This window comes from Dendropsophus ebraccatus, chromosome 9 (genome assembly GCF_027789765.1).
Source record: "Dendropsophus ebraccatus isolate aDenEbr1 chromosome 9, aDenEbr1.pat, whole genome shotgun sequence".
Classification (NCBI taxonomy): domain Eukaryota; kingdom Metazoa; phylum Chordata; class Amphibia; order Anura; family Hylidae; genus Dendropsophus; species Dendropsophus ebraccatus.
In genome coordinates, this window is record NC_091462.1 from 47792518 (window position 1) to 47812458 (window position 19941).

General features: G+C 41.5%; 1 protein-coding gene across 2 annotated transcripts in view; it reads left to right on the top strand.

Annotated features, from left to right (window-relative positions):
* The window catches only part of ERBB4 (erb-b2 receptor tyrosine kinase 4), a 715736-nt gene that overhangs the window by 316621 nt on the left and 379174 nt on the right, over positions 1 to 19941 (top strand). For both annotated transcript variants that reach the window (XM_069983214.1, XM_069983215.1), the window contains exon 2: positions 3041 to 3192. In XM_069983214.1, coding sequence (XP_069839315.1) covers positions 3041 to 3192 — 152 coding nt within the window. The remainder of the gene's footprint in view (positions 1 to 3040; positions 3193 to 19941) is intronic.

Genomic DNA, 19941 nt, shown 5'->3' on the forward strand with positions numbered 1-19941 from the left:
CAGAACAATCAAGGACATGCTGTAGTAGTTTGTGGAATTGCTGGGGAGGTGGCCTCATGTTTGATTCCAGACCATGTGTGTTGTGAAATAGTTTATTAGCTGTGTAGGGACTTACGGACTAGTATCAGTAAATACATAAACATAAAGATGACTAAAGCAGTAAGAGCATTCCGAAGATGAGGTTGGTTACATTTCATATCTTCACTGTTTCTAAGAATACTGGAAGAAATATAAAGGTTAGAAATTCAACCTTGGTTACAATCCAGCTGATAGCAGTCTATGATAAGACTCTTGTATACGGCAGGTCATTTGGAGACAAATGATCCTGTTAAGAGTTCAATGCAGCAAGGGTAAATGATGAGGTAGATGGCTGCAATCATTATACGCTTTGGGGATTAGTGCACAGAGGGATGTGCATGTGCTGCTAATGTACCATATCTATGCTCATGGCATGTCACCTGCTGGAGGGCTCCCCCCTTTACAAACATAAGTTCAGGTGCATAGGGAGACCTCAAGGAAGAACAGCTGATGTCACAGATGGCAGATCACGTATTTGGCAAGGTTTGAAGTGTGCAAATCAATTCCTTTAATTACATGTCAGGTCCATTTCTAATAGGAAAGTTGAGCATCCCAAAAAGAAGAGTGAAAACAAAGGGGAAAAAAACATACTGTATACTGTATATAGAAAGGAAGAGCCAAATAAATACACATTATACTAGAAAACATATTGTTCAATACTAAACCATGCATACTGAGGGAGAAAATACAGCTGTTTAATAGAAAACATGGAATAAACATTTTGTATGAATGGAATATATGTTATATGTACACATTTGTTTCTGTAGGAAAAGTTACTAGCCAGGGAATGAGAAACACCAGGAAGTCAATAAATGGGGATATCGGGAGAGCAGGAAAGGTCTTACCCTTTATGCTCTCTAGCGCTCCACTTCCTCCGTCTGCCTGTCCATGAGGATACTTCCACAGATGAGAGGGGGCGCGAGCATGTTGTGGGCAGTGATCTATTGGTGCCCAATGTTACCAAGGTCACAGGGACATTTGGCAGCTATTGGAAATTGTGTGTGGACGTGGTTTCTCCCTCGTGCAATGATCACATCTCCCACAACATGCTCCCACATCATCTCCTCTTCAAAAGCATTAACACAGAAGGGCAGATGAAGGAAGTGGAAGGTAGGATCCTTCCTGCTCTCAGGGATAGCAATGAGGAACAGGCCTTGTTCAGAACCAAGAGATACAAGGAGCAGCAACCAGGAACAGCCCTTAGACAAAACCAGGAGACACCAAGGGCACCAACCAGGCCTTAGGCAAAACCAGGAGATACAGAAGGCCTGGATGGTACTAGGAGATACCAGGAGAATTAAGGCAAGGCAGAATATGAGAGCTAGTAATGGTCAAAAATGGAGAAAAATGTTGTATATAGGTAAGCAGTCGGGATAATACACAATATGAGTTCACTCAGTAGGAAGCTGGAGGTCAGATCCAGGATTAACACTAGGGTACCAGGTATAGTATCCAAAGGTCTAGGTAGGAACATAGTTACATAGTAATAAATTTCGTAAGGTCAGGAACATAGTCAGGATTAGCCAGAAGTCTGGGTTAGGACATGTACCACAAGTGTGGTATATGGCATCATGAAATCTAGGAGCCAGGAACAAAAAAAAATTAGATTAAGGCAGTCAACAAGAACAGAGATTGGACTAAACCAAATCAGGAACTGCAATGTAAACTGTACACTGACATACAGGATTTTGCCTGTGTATATAGACTACCATGCATCTAGCTGCCATGTTGACCATAATGTCATCTGTGTGCACTGACTGCCTTCCAATAAGGTGTGACTGCCAAGAGAACACGAGGATGGTGCTGGAGTGGGGGAAGCTGAGTACAGCTCCGACAGTTCTGTTTGTGACATTGGCTGATACTTATTAAAGATGAAAAAAAGTTTGAAATAAAAATAAATCACAAGGAGGAAAACGGTATGACTTATTGACCTATAGTTCTTGGCACACCATAATGCAGGGGTTGAGTAGACCAAAATGTGACTGGTTTTATTCCTCTTCCCAATCATATGTGACACCCCGGTGATCTCTGCAGTACTAAAAAGGTTAATGAATGTGACCCAGAGAGCAGTTCTTACCAGGAAGAAGACTTATGGCAGGAATGTTTGAAGTTTTCCCAGGAGAGAGGATAAAGAATAACATTAGCCAGTCTGCTGTACTGGACTTGGCAGCATGCGTCTGGGTCAATGGAACATTTCCTTTACTCACAAGTACAGCAGGATTAACAAAGCCATGTTATCGCTGCAGATAGAGATAAATGGGTCCTGACACTGATGGAAAATAACAGATGATGCAATCGAGTAAAGAGCAGACTTTGGGTGCTGTGGCATCTTGATATATGTCAACACACTAGACTAGACTTTGTAAACTAAGCACAGATACATTCTAAGTATACAACAGGAAAATGATTGATTTATGTATCTTCTTTATTTATATACAACTAACATATTCCCTGAAGAATGTTTTCATAGATCTCTATGTACAAATGTGTGTGTCAACAATCACTGCACCTCCTGTAGCCTCAGGCCCTAAGCGAGCATCCAAAGACCACATCGTAACAAATACTTAAATATTACTTGTTCTCCTTCTTCATCTTAGTTAAGGCTGGCATGAGTGCAAGCCAGATCTAGCTAGGTGCCGGGGCACTGTGGGCCGGGATAGATCATGGCATTCTGGGAAACATGATCTAAACTTGTCAAGTCATAGGTAGAAATAGACAGGGGGGCTCACATACAATTGATAACAGGTCACATGGAAATAGACATAGAATTTAACCTACAAGTTTAAGACAGTGACTTTTAAAGTGTGCAATAATTATTTCTTATTACTAGAAATTAATTTAGAGCGTCGAATTTCTCTGATTGTTATTAGGATAATGTATAGACTTGTATGTATAGATTATGTATTAGGATTCCTGTCACTTTCAGTAATGTATCCTTACACTTTGCCTTTTTCTCTTTTAGTGTGTTCAGGAACCGAGAACAAACTTAGCTCTTTGTCTGATCTGGATCAACAATACAAGTCCCTACGCAAGTATTATGAGAACTGTGAAGTGGTAATGGGGAATCTGGAAATCACCAGCATTGAGCATGGACGCAATCTTAGCTTCCTCCGGGTAACCTTTATTTACATTTTTACAATATTGTAATTATAAGCTGTTTATCTGTACTATTTTTATGGCACACATTGTTACACGTACATGTGTCCCTTATCTTTGCTGGGAAAAAAAATGGTGCTGGTCCCTACTAAGTGATTGTTTAGCCGATACCATAGACCATAGAAATGTCTACTCAGACAGTTTTTGACCATAGTGGTAACTTGCCTGAGTCAGTGATTAGGCACTTGGCATTTCCTATGTGACAACTAGTGAACAGGGTGCAAATGAGCTCAAAATGGCACAAGTACCCATTAAATTTGCCAAGGTAAAAAATGCCGAATTATGGTACAAAAAGAAAAAATCTCCACTTGGTAAATGGTTAATCATGGTAAATCTGCTCCACCAACTACTGAATAAGGTAAATATTAATTTACCATTTGGCAAGAAGCAATGAAAAAATGTCAAAAGGGGAACTGCTGCATACTATTCCCGGATGATATGAACTGATATTATGCCATTAGTTGCCTATTTCTTATATTATATCATCTTACCATATGCCCCTTTAGGGTATCTATCTATCTGAGTAGGCTCCCTTCTTTAGGCAGATATAAACCGAATGTATTTCCCATTCCGACAGCCCTGACCCAGCCATGTATAACATGGTCAGACACTCAAAATATACTATCGGTCTGCATATTGTGTTGAATTTTTGTAACATTTCACATTTTACATTTTCAAGATAATCAAGTGCAAAAAAAAAAAAAAAAAAAAAAAAAAAAAAATAATGCATGTAGTGTGCACACACGGATCTGCGAAGTATGAAGAAAGAGCAGCTTTCCATAGCTTCCTCCAGCAGATGTTTTGGCAGCTGATAAGAACAGCAGAGTTTAAAGTGGAAGTCGAATACGGTAGATACAAGCAGAACCTGTCACCCGCTGACATGAGCCATGTGCCCGCAGCTTCTGACCCAGGGGAGAGAGGTGACTGGGGGAGATATTGTCAGCTTGAATGACATGTGAGCTACACTTCATTCACATGTAAAGAAGTCTGCTATTTTACCTCCATTCTATCGCCTAAAAAAAGTCAAAATTTAACTCATAGTGCACAAGTGTCTTGAGCAGTGACAGGCACCATACACAGAAGTTACCAAAGTACTGTGAGCCAGGCTGGGCCGGGATCCTCCGTGAGCATTAAGTGTGGTAGAACAGCCTTTTCATTGGGATCTCTGTCTAATTATGGATGAAATGAAACTACAAAACTCATTACACATATCATTTAAGCTGAGTCTAAATCACACCAGTTCTCCCAGAGGTAAAAGGTAGCAGCTTTCCCACACACACTGTTCCAACCTAATAAATCCATTTTTCATTTAAATGTCTGAGTCGCTAGAGACGGCGCTTCTATTCTCTGCAGCTCAGCAATCCCTTGCGTAAAACGTTGCAATGCTTGATTGCATTGTAATCAGCAAACAACATAATGATCTCCAGAATAAAATGTGTTAACAAAAATAACAAGTGGTTGATTTAGATCAACTACCTATTGTATGGTAGTATTGTACTGTGTAAGGGAAAGCTTACCGCAAGTGGAACATATGAAGTGACACTGTTACCCATTGGGACCAATCAGTTCAGCTTCTAGGAGTCAGTTTTGGCAAGAAATAAAGGTTTGAGGCATATTCACAGGATATGTTTGCGGCCACTACACATGCTTAGGAAGCCCCAAAAGACTGGGCTGGCTTTTCTACAAACTTTGCGTGACTCTTTGTCCATTGACTTTAATGGGCATTGTGTAAGAGGCCTTAGATGTGGGACTAAAAAGGTAATATTGTGGGGGAGATTTATCAAACATGGCGTAAAGTGAAACTGGCTCAGTTTCCCCTAGCAACCAATCAGATTCCACCTTTCATTCCTCACAGACTCTTTGGAAAATGAAAGGTGGAATCTGATTGGTTGCTAGGGGCAACTGAGCCAGTTTCACTTTACACCATATTTGATAAATCTCCCCCTTTATTCCTGAGGAGAGTGTCAAAGATATTTGGAGTCTTATAAGCCATGCAATTATCCAATAGGGGAACTAGCTCTCCTTTAGGAGGAAGCTTGCTTTCTAGTGTCACTTATTCGAAGCAGAGTCAATGCTCAGCCCAAAAAGAAGACTTATCCATCTGTAGACTGTAGCTGTTTGGCATTATTGTAATTTGCCCCCGTAGAGTAGGGTCGTGGCTGGCTAGCAGACAGGCCTTTATTTTTGGGCAAACATGTTCACACGGGGTATTAACATTGGCCGTTGTTTGACATGGGCATGTCAAACAACGGCATATGTCTGACATGTTCACCCGGTCGACACTGCAGTATCTGCTGGATAAACATAATTTTAACTGGAATGTGGGCACAGTACAGCTAGGAGCCGTACTTTACACTGTGAAATAGCACAGGCTATTTAGTATGGCCGCTGTTCAGTGACCTACAGTATCAATAGACCTGTCAATTATTTTGTGCGGTCGCAGAGAACAATGGCCATAGTGTGTACAGGGTGTGTAAACCACTGCCGTTGTTCCATACATTGCCATACAATTAAGCAGTGCTGGTAAACAATGGCCGTTGTTTAACAGTCAAATACAATGTGTGAACATGGCCCAAACAAGCAATCTATAAATAGGTAACTCTTCCTCCTGGGATTGATTCTTGCTTGACTATTGAAATTTCATTAAAGAACTAAGCATTGACTTGCAGATAGGGGTGATGCCAGAGAGCACGCTTTGCCTTCCTACTTTGCATTCCTTTTCCACTGCAGACTTGCATGGCCTATAAGATTCCACAAGCCTTTTGAGTTCCCCTTTAAGTGGAAATGTTACCCCTTCAATGGAGTAAAATAGAACACAATGCACAACAAGCATAACTTTACGTATGCAGCTGTGAATTAAAGGGTTAATGAGAAAACATTCTATGTGGTCCTGCATAAAATGCAGTCATTCTTACTAGGATAAATGAACAGGGAAAAGTCACCTTGCTTTATTTATTCATTTAGTTGTTCTTATCACTTCAGGAATAAATTATAAAATGGGACTCGAATCCGGAATGTTTTCTCCTTTCTTATTTAAATCACAAGGAACAAAACTATTCTTGTTTCTAGGTTCAAAATAAATTCCCTTTAAGTGGGTGCAGAACGATGATCATGGGGCCTACACTGGCAATATCAGGAATTATTAACAAATAATGAAAAAAAAATGCAAACAATAATCTTCCTCTTTTTTTCTTATTTGTCAAGTTCTGGTCTTTGGAGGGTTTCAGGGTTACTGCGTGATGTGTGTTTTAACCTGCTAAACTGCTGACACTGATTACAGATATGAAAATGCTGCAAATTGAAAGAGTTTTGTAGCCACTATGGGATAGTGAGGCCTTGGGGAAGTATTGTTAAAACGCTGCTTGTAGCATAAAATATACAGAATTATAGCAGCAGCCGCCAGTAATATCAAGCGCATTTTCCAGAAAACAGGCTCATTTTTTCCTATTTGTCATGATGGTATTCTCCCCAATTAGAGTTTTTGATACGCTATTACATGCACCATGTGTCACACCATGTTCTAAACAAATCTTTCTACTAGAAGATGCACGCCTATGCTGCCTTGTAGAAACCATGCACCATACAACCACAATAAAATTAGAGTAATAAAATTGCTTAGTACCTGTAAAAAAAAAAAACAACTTTTGACGTGTCATCAGACAAGTTATTGATCACAACAGGTTTCACTGCTGACACCCGCTGTAATCAGGAGGGAACGCGGCAGCCATGCCATTTATTCCCTGGCCATATTTATGTTACCGTTGAGTTCGTCTATGGTTGTCTATGAAACTAAATGGACAGAGCATGCGGCGGGAAGTGGATTTTGCTGCTGCCTTGTCCCAGCTATATTTCCTGATTCCAGTGGGTCTCAGCAGGTGGGATCTAAAACTTTTGACATGTCTGATGATTTGTCAAAAGTAACCTTTTTAACAGGTACTCTTAAAGGCTATGTTCCCAAATAGTATTTTGCTCAGTATTTTGCAACCAAATCCTGGAGTGGATTGAAAACACAGAAAGGCTATGTTCCCACGCTGTTGAAATTCAGTGGATGGCCGCCATTTCATGACAAATAAAAGCCATTATTTTGAAATAAGGACTGTTATTTGCCATTAAGTAAGTTTTCAATTCATTCCTCCGTTTTTATGGAAAATACCAAGTAAAATACTGAGCAAAAATACTGCGTGAAAACATAGCCTAAAGCTATATTCACACACAGTAAGGCTATGTTCACACAACGTAAGTTACAACGGCCGTGATTCCCACGGAACTCACGTTGTGCTGCCTTCTGAGGGAATCCCGGACGGAGTGTATACACCTAGTATACACTCTGTCCGGGATCCCTTGCGGCGCCGTAGAAAACTGACTGCCAAGGGGATCTTTTCAGAGAACGGCTGTTCTATGATCCGGCCGGGTCATGGAACGCTATTCTCACAGGAGGTCTAAACATGGCCTAAAGGCGCATTCACACTAAGGAATCTGCGCAGAGAACATCCCACAAATTCCGCTGTTCGCATCACCGTCCCATAGACTCCATTCTATGGTCAGGCGGAATTCACCTGACCATAGAATGGAGTCTATCAGATGGGCGTAGATGCGAGCCGGAGGTTGCAGGGGCGAGCAGCAGAATCCACTATATACTCTCCATGCGGTTTCCGTAGTCTGAACGCACCCTAAGATAAATGGAAAATACGGCTGTAATGTTGATTGCAGTTGTGGGGCAGTAGTGTACCATGCTTCTGGAAGCCTCACTGTAAAACCACATATGATTTACTGTGAATAGTTCTGCTTTCACAGCAAATACATGTGAAAAACATGGCTTACGTGTAGATCCAGCTTCAGAGCATGGAGATCTGAATGTGACACCTGTGAAAAATTACCTCTGTTTTTCAGCAAGAGACTAAACATACAGTATTTAAGGCTGCTGCTTTGCAAATAGCAGGGACTATAATTATTCATTAGGGAGTATGAAGGACTCCCTGATGAATACTTACAATCGGAATCTTTGCAAGCATTTACCTTTAAATTCCTTGCTGCTAAACAGCTATGCCACCTGAATAACCCTACTCTCCAAATTGAGCAATTTGAGTTACAGATGTGTTGCTGATACGGCACTTTTCTTATACATATATCATTTAAAGCTGCAGTCAGGGATCTATTTAGTTAATCTACAGAATATACAGAATTTTCTGTACAATGTATGAATTGGATGAAATGTATTTGGTATAAATAAGTTCACTTTAAGATACGCAAAGTACGCAAATGTTATATACACCCTCTACAAGTTAATGGTTGAGTGGATGTCCAGCAACAAAGGCAGAGAGAGACAGAACTGCAGCGCTGGCGATTATGGGCCTAAGTGTATATATATATATATATATATATATATATATAGGCACCAACAGGTTCTTTATAATGGAGCCCTTTTCCTGTAATCAGTGGAAGTAAGCACCAAGAAGGGGAGAAAATTGCTCTGCCACGTGGTTTACCCAGCACCACCATTTTTATACCACAGAGTGCATAGCCCTTGCATGTTGAAAAACATATAAAACTCAAAGAGCCAGAAAGGCTCATGCAAAAGAGTTGCTGCACATAAAAAACAATCTTTCTAATTGCAAAGGTGTCAAAGGTCAGAGCATAAAGTCAAGTAGGGGAAATTCACCTTGGTATAATTAACAATTGGAGAAGTTCTCAGCACTGAGAACCTGACCAAACCTTAAAGGGGTTATCCAGCGCTACAGAAACATGGCCACTTCCCCCTACTGTCGTCTCCAGTTTGGGTGGGGTTTTGAAACTCAGTTCCATTGAAGTAAATGGAGCTTGTTTTTGTAGCGCTGGCCATGTTTATGTAGCGCTGGATAACCCCTTTAACTTTTGACATGTCTGTCTGACATATCAAAGCTTAAAAGGGTTGGCCACTTTATAGTAAAATAGTTCAGTGCACAGTATTAGTAAGTGTATGTACTGTATATAATGACAACAGGTCCTGTGTACCTCATAGAGCGAAAATCAGACTTCTCTCCTGCACACTGTGCTGTCCTGCTCTGTGGTGATTCTGTCCATACGATGGCTGACATGGAGGAGCATGTGACTCTGCCCTGCCTCCCCAGTGTCCACCACTGAGCCTGTATATTCCTATGGAGGACACAGGGGGTGGAGCATGGTCACATGCCCATCCATGCCAGCCATCTTATGTACAGACTCACCACAGAGCAGGACAGCACAGCCTGGAGGAGAGGAGCTTTATTTTAGCTCCATGAGGTACACAGGAAGCTGCTGTCAGTATATACAGTGAGCACACTTACTAATACTGTGTGCTGAACAATTTTACTATAAAGTGGCCAACTCCTTTAATTTAAATGTATCATGTACAGCAAATCCCTCCAAAAACATCCAGTTAATGACCTATTCTGGTAACAGTAGCCTTCAGCAATGTACAGTATGCTTCCACATCTTTTCTTAGCATTGTTAAGGGAGTTGATGTTGTTTCTACAGACCCTAACCAGCATCAGGATTGTCCCAACCAGGCCTTTAATACAGGTTCCTCTAAAAAGGGCATTTTTCAATTTTAATTGTCTGGGCCATTAACAGGCCTAAAGAGCAACCACCTCTAGCTACAACTATCTTTGGGTCTCTCCAGGCCAAAGGATTTCATCTCTGACCCCAAACAGGACCTACTGTACACAACAACCTCCAGCACAACCTAACTTTCCTAGGATAGTAAGGTCTTACTAGCTCACTGTCCCTTGTAGAACAACCTGGTCCCACGTGACAAAACAGCTGAACTATTTATTCTTCATGGACTTCCAATACATTCCATACATACATACATATATATATATATATATATATATATATATATATATATATATATATATATATAAATTATTTATTCCCCCCCCCCCCCCCAGGCAGCTACCTGCATAGGAAGCTAAACACTTTGTACACATACAGTAGTGGGGCAGCTCATTTAATTGTATCCCGGATCATTCATCAGGAAATAATAGTGTCCTTCCTTTCATCGCCTTTGCCTAACAGAACCATAAATTGCCAATTTATTGACTTTTTATTTCAGGTATTCACAACCCCACCTTTACAAAGAAGCCAGAGTAGTACATTTAGAGCGACGACTACAACGGACAGCCTTTGGTCCATTCTTCATGTCGGTAGAAATTAACAGCACTTAATATTATGTTGCACGCTTGCTGTGGAGATTTTGACTTTCTGCCGCCATAAGCTCGATGTTCTGAGAAACACGCAAGCAGTTTGAAGCCCATTGTACTGATTGTTCCTTAGCTTTAGTTCTCTAAAAGCCTTTTAACTTTGGAACACAGAGTGAAAGGAGAAGAGCAGAATGCTATACGTGTCTATCGAGATCTCAGTAATACCCATATTTAATAGCACATGCATTGTGATTCATAATGCACTTTTTTTTTTTTTATTTGCTGACGGCATCAAAGTAACTTCACAAGAAGTTACAGATAAGAATACTTCTGTGTGTGACAAAGGAGAACCACCTGCCCATTTATCACAGTACAGATCACATAAACGAAGCTGGAAATTACCAGGGAAATGACTCCTGTGTTAAACCAAGACACCTATCACTGCCAAAAAGCCACTTTGATCCGAGGTGGCACTGTGTGTCTGTAGCTGTTACGTTATACTTGTGCATGAGCGATCAGATGCTGCCTCTGGCAAACATGCTTAGCTGAGTTTCCCCGGTCCTTAGTGTTTCATCCATCAGAAATAAAATGTCATTGCTTTTCATTAAATCTTTGGAAGAAATACTTTACTCTTTCTCAAGTTCACCTATTAAAGGGGTATTCCAGAATAAATAAATAAATAAAAATTCTAATTAACTGGTGCCAGTACCAGAGGTTTGTAATTTACTTCTATTAAAAATCTCTAGTCTTCCAGTACTTATCAGCTGCTGCATGTCTTACAGGAAGTGGTGTATTTTTTTCCAGTCTGGAGAGCAGAAGAGGTTTTCTATAGAGATTTGCTGCTGCTCTGGACATTTCCTGCCACAGACAGTTGGCAGCAGAGAGCACTTTCTCAGTCTGAAAAGAATACACCACTTCTTGCAGCTGATAGACTGGAAGACTAGAGATTAAATCTCTGGCAGTTTTTGACTTTAAAATTTTTGTGGCTATGTAATACTCGCCCCCTACCATGTCCTTTCACTATTTCTTAGTACTACAATTCCCAAAATGCACTGATTACCCCCAGTTCTCCATAGCTACCTTCCCACTTAACATACTTACATAATATTTCTCTGCAGTCAATAAATCTGCAGCACCTGCTGCATTTATTCCAAGTCATCCTTTGTCTGAGGCATCATTCACTACAAGTCCTTAAATGTTCCAATATAGATATATGTATGTGCTGAGACAAGCTGCTGAAACAATACCACATTAAAAGAGACCACACAACATCGTGTCGAGGGAATTCCAAGAAAAACCTTGCTGCATATCCAAAATATCAGAACCCTATTTGTCTCCCCTCGAAGCAGTAGTAGTGCTGGAATTCATGTTGAGAACCCATGGCTCACTGTTCTTAATGTGCAGTCTTCTGGTAATTTTCCTGCTAGTTCAGTGTTCCGGCCGGTAATATCGTGCACCAGCACAATAGTTCCATAGTGAACTGAAACATTCCTGTCGTCACTCTTCTTGGCTGTGGATCCTCTGGAGGGACCAAATCCAATCCTACTAATTTCAGTGCAAACACCTGATGAAGGTGTAGGATTGGATTTTGTCCCCCCAGAGGATCCACGGCCAAGAAGAGCAGAACACTATAGAGACACTTCACTACTTACCGGCAGAGTACTTACTAAATTAGGTGAGGGGCCTCCTGTCCGGTCCATGACACTTTCTACTGTTTATCCTTCTATCAACTTGCTATCTATTTACCACTCTTTGACTTTTTTTAAAGGGGTACTCCAGGCTGGGGTTCTTTTCTGTGCACGGCCAGGAAGGGGGTGGATATAGAAGGCGCCAGTCACTTACCTCCCCGGTTCCAGTGCCGGGTTCCAGATCGCGCCGCCCTGTTCTTCCGTCCGGCTACCGCTTCCTGGTGACTAGAGTTGAACGAACCTCGGGAAATCCTAGCTGCACTCGAATATTCACTGACCTGTAACATTTGATTGCTGAAGCTTTCCCGGTCCATGGAGAAGGAGGAGACTGCCCGGGTACCCCCTTGAATTCCGGGATTCAGCCTATTACCTAGGCTGAATCCCTGAATTCCAGGCGGTACCCGAGGACTCTTCTCTTTCCTCAAGGACCAGGAAAGCATCAGCAATCAAATACGGCAGGTTCGTGAATGTTCGAGTTCGATCGAACCTAGGATTTCCCGAGGTTCGATCAACTCTACTTGTGACGTCTCAAGGCAGCTCAGCCATTTAGCTGTCATAGCGGAGTCCCCCTCCCCGGCCGTGCATAGAAAAGGACCCCAGCCCGGAGTACCTCTTTAAGTGTTATCTATACCGTCGCACCTGCAACTACACTCCGCACCACACCTCTGTGCTAACCAAGGTCCAGTTTCCACGTGACCGGGGGTGGGAGTTACCACTCCTTACCATCGTGACAAGCAGCCTCCAAAACACCAGAACCCACCAGCAGGTCCAACGCCAGTCCCTGCGACGCGGGCCATGGCACATATGAATAGTGTTCAGGCAAATAAAAGTCTACAGTACAAAATGTGCAGCATAACTTCAGTTTAGAATAGCTATGACGGTGATCATTGGTTTTAAATATGCACCAATGTTAGTCAAAGGCTGTTCAATGATCTATAGCAAAGCACTTGAAACGCGTATGAAGCTTTTCTTGTACCATGATAGCACATTGCTGTTAAATGTAATACAAAGAAAAAAAAAACGGATCATTGCTTTGTTTTCTAACTTCTTTCATCCTTGTAGAAACACCAGATTTCTGAGCACCCTTTCATTATGACAGGTCTAAAACATGGACTAAGAACGATCTGCAGCGAGTACATTTTGTTTCTTTAAAGATTAACGTCAGCTTTTGACAAAGAATAGGCAGCAATTGGTAAGCAGGCATGATACAGGTGGAGCCATGTGGAGAAAGATAAAAGAACAAATGAAGCCATTACATTGCTTGATGGAACATGATTTCAGTTCACTTTAATAACCATGTCAATTACACGGCAGATGATCGTCCCTATAGATGCTGTCTTCTCTCTCTCTCTCTCTCTGGAGTAGAAGGGGTTTAGTCCTTCAGGATGCGGATGGCGACACCATCCTTTTGTGCACACAGGTGGTTCTCTGTTCTGATGGATGAGCTGAATTTAAAGTGATTACAGTCTTACAAGCGAAGCAAACTTGGAACAAAGGTACCAGTCAGAGCCAGTCAGTGGGGCCCGTGATTAATTGGCCTATTGTGTTCAGCATTGCCAAGCTGCCCTTGCATCTCACAGATTAGGGTGAGTGGTTGGAGCAGAATAGGCTAGGGCTGTCGTGTTCTTGTGTAGTGGTCAAAAGGAATTCGGCCAGGTCCTCATTTCCTGACTGTGTTACAGACCCTCTGCTCTTGCTTTAGAGATGAAAAGGAAGTAACATTGTAATGATATTATCAATGAGTAAGGGTAAATGTCAGAACACTAGGACTAGGTAACTCCCATTTATAATGCTTAAAGGGTTAGAATGAAATGAAGCTGCAACTGCCAGCCACACATGTAAAAGTCCCATTTTATTACAGCTGAAAATATTGATCAAGGTTTGGCTAGGGCTGGATGGTAATTTGTTTATATATATAATATATAATATATATATATATATATATATATATATATATATATATATATATATATATATATATATATAACCCTAATAGCAGAAACTCCTGTGGATAGAAGAATTGTTTGCTTCTGTCAATTACATTGAGTGACTGGTATCATTTACAGTGGATGGGTACAATGGCTGGTCAGGGAATGTAGTTAGTGGAGACAGTGATGCATACAGTGTTGCTGCTTACCACTGGATCTGGAAGCATTAAAACATTTTATTCAACATTTTAGGATGTTGTAACCATGTTACTAAATGTGATAGATATAATTTTTTAAATAAAAGCTTGTTTTTATGGTGGGGCTTGGTGCTAGACAGATTTGCAGGGCTGCGACAATCTACCTGCTCCCTGGCATTGCCCGGTGTCAATGGGTTTCCTGTACCATAAAAATATTTTTTATTATGCTGGTGGGGACTTGCCCACTGAGGTATCCCACCTCAGTCAGTGATTGGCTGGTCTAGCTAAGATGGTTCATCTCAGACGTAGGATTGAGCAGAGACCTACTAGAGACCAGAAGTAGCTGGAACAGGAGCTGAGGGAAACTGGGGTAGGAACACATGACTTAGTTTTCATTTTATGATGCTGGGTGACCCTATTTAAGTCAATCAGTCAATAGATAAAAACCCAAAGTGCAAAAACACAATAATATATCCAAAAAATGAGAAAAACAAAACGCTACAACCATATTCATGCCCAATCAATCCATGTGAACCTTCTCCTAGATATAACATGTGGCATAGAAACTCGCCAGGTTAATTTGCACACTGTCGAGAAGTTAACCATCGATACAGCCGTTCCTTTAAAACAACTTTTATTCGTTATCAAAGATAAATTTACTTTCATTATTTACATTCATTTTTTTTTATTATTATCATGGAAACCACAGAACTTCCTGTGTTTAGACTCCCCTCCCCCCCCCAAAGAGTCTAAACACACAGACCAGGCAGTCGTGTGATTGATGGACACATTGAGCTGTGACACTTTGTACAGGTCAGACTTCATGTGTTTCGCCTTTTTTTCAACGAGCACAAGAATAATACAAAAAAGTCTCATAAGAAACCCCACCTCGGCACTACTGGAGACAGCGGACGTGATATGTGAACTGCGTCTAGTCCCCTCAGTATATGGGCTCAGTGGTGCTCAATGATCCATAACAGCAGATACTTGGCAAAAATATCTTCGTAAAGAGGATTAAAGATGAGGCACTCACCCCTCCATAAGCAGATGGTTACTTTATTGACAACTCTTCAGTGAATGAACGGGCAACAGTCTGTTTCGCGTGATGACGTTCCTCTCGGCCCTGACGTCACTCCGTAACCTTGTCCTTTTAACAGTGTCATCATTACAAACACGTGATAATAAAAACAAACAAAGTTAAAATATAAAAAAAAACAAGAATACTATCCTTATACTGCTGCGATACCTAGAATCCAGTAAACATTTATCTATAAACATGTAGATCAGAGCAATCATTTAACCCCATCGGTCCCATAGCTTCCGTTCTCATAATTAACTCCGTCTCCCTCCTCAATAGTCGTTCATGTCCATTACCATCTTCCGGGGAATTTCCTACATCAACAATTCCATGAACCGCATGCAATTCAGACGTGTCACCTCCATGTACTAATCGCATATGCGTTATCACTTTCGGGCACCCTTTTCCAGTCCTTACTGATCGTACATGTTCTGCATACCTTTGAAATAAAGGGCGGATCGTCTTCCCAATATAGTAAAAACCGCAACTACATAACAAGGCATAAACCACATAGGCGGTGCGGCACGTAATGAAGTCCCGTACGGTCCATTGTATGCTACCCAACCGTACCTGTTTAACATCATTAAGGTATGTACAATGGTTACAACGTCCACACTTATGATTACCTTGCAATCTCATTCTAGTAAGCCAGTTTGTGTCTTTCTGTTTCTTTCCTTTATATTTTCCCCGTACCAACTCGTCACGTATCGTCTTGCATTTTCTGAATGCTAGTAATGGTCTCTGAGTTGTAAACTCCTTAAATGCTTCCTCCCCTTCTAGCAATCTCCAATGTTTGTTAATGGCTGTGCGTATTATATCATTCATGGGGCTATGTTTGAAAATTAATGCAAAGCGATCAGATTTTTGTTTTTTAACTTTCCTCTTATTAATGAGGGTTTTGCGGTCCAGGTCAGCGGCCCTCTTTCTAGCCTTCTCAATAATTTCTTTAGGGTTACCACGATCCCTCAATCTTGTACTAAGGTCATCAGCATGTTGGTGAAAGGTACTCTCAGAATTATTAATGCAACGGAGCCGTACGAACTGGCCGTACGGCACCGCTCGCTTCACATGGTGTGGGTGGTAGCTACCATAACTCAACAACGTATTAGTAGCAGTGGCTTTGCGATAGCCACTAGTCATCAGCTTACCATCCACTACCTGCAGATGGACATCAAGGAAATCCAACTTGTCACCTCCGAAATTGGCTGTGAAAGAAATATTAAACCGATTATGATTCATGTAGGATATGAACAGAAAAAATTCTTCCTCGGTCCCAGACCAGACTAATAGAACATCATCAATGTATCTTAAATACAGGGCTATTTTAGACACGTAGGGATTCTGTACATTAAAGATTACCTCATCCTCCAATTCTGCCAAATAAAAATTAGCAAAAGTTGGTGCTACCGGTGTCCCTATCGCCGTACCAGCCCGCTGGAACTGGAAGGGTTGATGTCCAAGCTTTTTGCTGAGAAATTACTAGTCGAGTTTCCTAGCAAACCTTACTGGTATTGGATCCCCAAGACCCATAAGTCCCTAGAGCGTCCTCCCGGATGCCCGATAGTGGCAGGACGGGGAATCAGTGACTGAATCTGTTTCTAAATATTTGCACAGGGTCCTGCGCCCCCTATTACTCAATGTACCTTCGTTCCTCCGGGATACTAAAGATCTGTTGAGCATCCTGGATGAATTCAACTGGACTGAGGGTTTTATCCCTTGCCAGCGTCGACGTTGAGAGTCTATACACCCTCATCCCCCAGAATGCGGGTGTGCAGGCTGTGTGGCGTGGATTGCTGAGCTGTGGGACGTGATGATAAATTTGTTTCCTTTATTAGTGAATTGCTCGGGTTTGTTCTCCAGCACAACGCCTTCCAGTTTTCTGACCAGTGGTATGGTCAGCGGGCTGGTACGGCGTTAGGGACGCCGGTAGCACAAACTTTTGCTAATTTGTATTTGGCAGAATTGGAGGATGAGGTAATCTTTAATGTACAGAATCCCTACGTGTCTAAAATAGCCCTGTATTTAAGATACATTGATGATGTTCTATTAGTCTGGTCTGGGACCGAGGAAGAATTTTTTCTGTTCATATCCTACATGAATCATAATCAGTTTAATATGTCTTTCACAGCCAATTTCAGAGGTGACAAGTTGGATTTCCTTGATGTCCATCTGCAGGTAGTGGATGGTAAGCTGATGACTAGTGGCTATCGCAAAGCCACTGCTACTAATACGTTGTTGAGTTATGGTAGCTACCACCCACACCATGTGAAGCGAGCGGTGCCGTACGGCCAGTTCGTACGGCCAGTTCGTACGGCTCTGTCGCATTAATAATTCTGAGAGTACCTTTCACCAACAAGCTGATGACCTTAGTAAAAGATTGAGGGATCGTGGTAACCCTAAAGAAATTATTGAGAAGGCTAGAAAGAGGGCCGCTGACCTGGACCGTAAAACCCTCATTAATAAGAGGAAAGTTAAAAAACAAAAATCTGATTGCTTTGCATTAATTTTCAAACATAGCCCCATGAATGATATAATACGCACAGCCATTAACAAACATTGGAGGTTGCTAGAAGGGGAGGAAGCATTTAAGGAGTTTACAACTCAGAGACCATTACTAGCATTCAGAAAATGCAAGACGATACGTGACGAGTTGGTACGGGGAAAATATAAAGGAAAGAAATAGAAAGACACAAACTGGCTTACTAGCATGAGATTGCAAGGTAATCATAAGTGTGGACGTAGTAACCATTGTACATACCTTAATGATGTTAAACAGGTACGGTTGGGTAGCATACAATGGACCGTACGGGACTTCATTACGTGCCGCACCGCCTATGGGGTTTATGCCTTGTTATGTAGTTGCGGTTTTTACTATATTGGGAAGACGATCCACCCTTTATTTCAAAGGTATGCAGAACATGTACGATCAGTAAGGACTGGAAAAGGGTGCCCGAAAGTGATAACGCATATGCAATTAGTACATGGAGATGACACATCTGAATTGAGGTTCATGTGATTGTTACATGTAGGAAATTCCGCGGAAGGTGGTAATGGACATGAACGACTATTGAGGAGGTAGACAGAGTTAATTATGAGAACGGAAGCTATGGGACCGATGAAGTTAAATGATCGCTCTGATCTACATGGTTAGGCTGGGTTCACACTACGTATATGTCAGTCAGTATTGTGGTTCTCATATTGCAACCAAAACCAGGAGTGGATTGAAAACACAGAAAGGCTCTGTTCACACAATGTTGAATTTGAGTGGATGGCCGCCATTTATTGGCAAATATTTGCTGTTATTTTAAAATAACGGCTGTTATATTGAAATAATGGCAGTTATTTACTGTTATATGGCAGCCATCCACTCAATTTCAAAATTGTGTGAACAGATCCTTTCTGTGTTTTTAATCCTCTCCTGGTTTTGGTTGCAATATGAGGACCGCAATACTGACTGAAATGTACGTAGTGTCAACCCAGCCTTATAGATAAATTTTTACTGGATTCTAGGTATAGATAGTATTCTTGTTCTTTTTATATTTTAACGTTATTTTTATTATCACGTGTTTGTAATGATTACACTGTTAAAAGGACGAGGTTACGGAGTGACGTCAGGGCCGAGAGGAAGCGTGAACGTCATCACGTGAAACAGGCTGTCGCCCGTTCATTCACTCAACCGCGTCCCATGTGCTTATGAAGAGTTGTCAATAAAGTAACCACAAGACTAATAGACTTTGGCAAGTGGCCCTCTTTTCGTCCCCCATGGCGATCATGGTGCAGAGGCCTGTTCAAATCTTTGCACAAAGCATTTGCAATGTCTGTTTCAGGTGCAGCCTTAGTAAATTCCCCTCCATCTCTTTATTTCTTTAGAGGACCCAACATGTCAGTGTAATATACATTGGTTTCTAATAGCACTACTTAATTCTGTGGGTACTAGCAGTGGCACTCTATGTGGTCATCACATTTTGTGTGCCCCCTTTGAAAAGCCTTTGTACTGCTAACAGATTCTAAAGCTGTCTTACTAAATAATAAAACAGAAAAAATACTTTGGGAGCGGCAAGTCTCTTTTAGAAAAAAATCTTGATACACTTAAAAACCAAAACTAAGACACTTACACTTGGTGAATGGCAGAACTCCACCACTCACTACAGTACAACGCCCAGTATTAGCTCGCAGTCAGTTCAGCTGGGATCGCTACACCTTCTGGATCCTTGGAAAAGTCTCTGGTGTGGATATGTAGAAAAAAAAGCAATAAAAAGCCAGAAAAATGGGAAGCGATCTCTTTTTCTTAATACCGACTCTAAAACATGTAATATTGCATGTAATTCTACTCACTTTTCGGAGGGGAGATGGACCTACTAACCCCCGTCGCCCGGAACACTGATATCACTCCTTGATTTGGCTTCTCTGGAGAACAGTTTCCATTCTCTGATGCTCAGACCAGGGCTTTTTGCTGCAAACACTGATATCACTCCTTGGTTTGGCTTCTCTGGAGAACAGTTACCTTACTCTGATACTCAGACCAGGGCTCTCTGCTGTGAAGGTGGTACACTACCAGTGCTTAGTGGAAGCCGACTCCCGTATCAATCGTACTGAAGCCGCCCGTACCACACTTAATGATTACTGTGAGTTATATATTATAATAATAATTATATA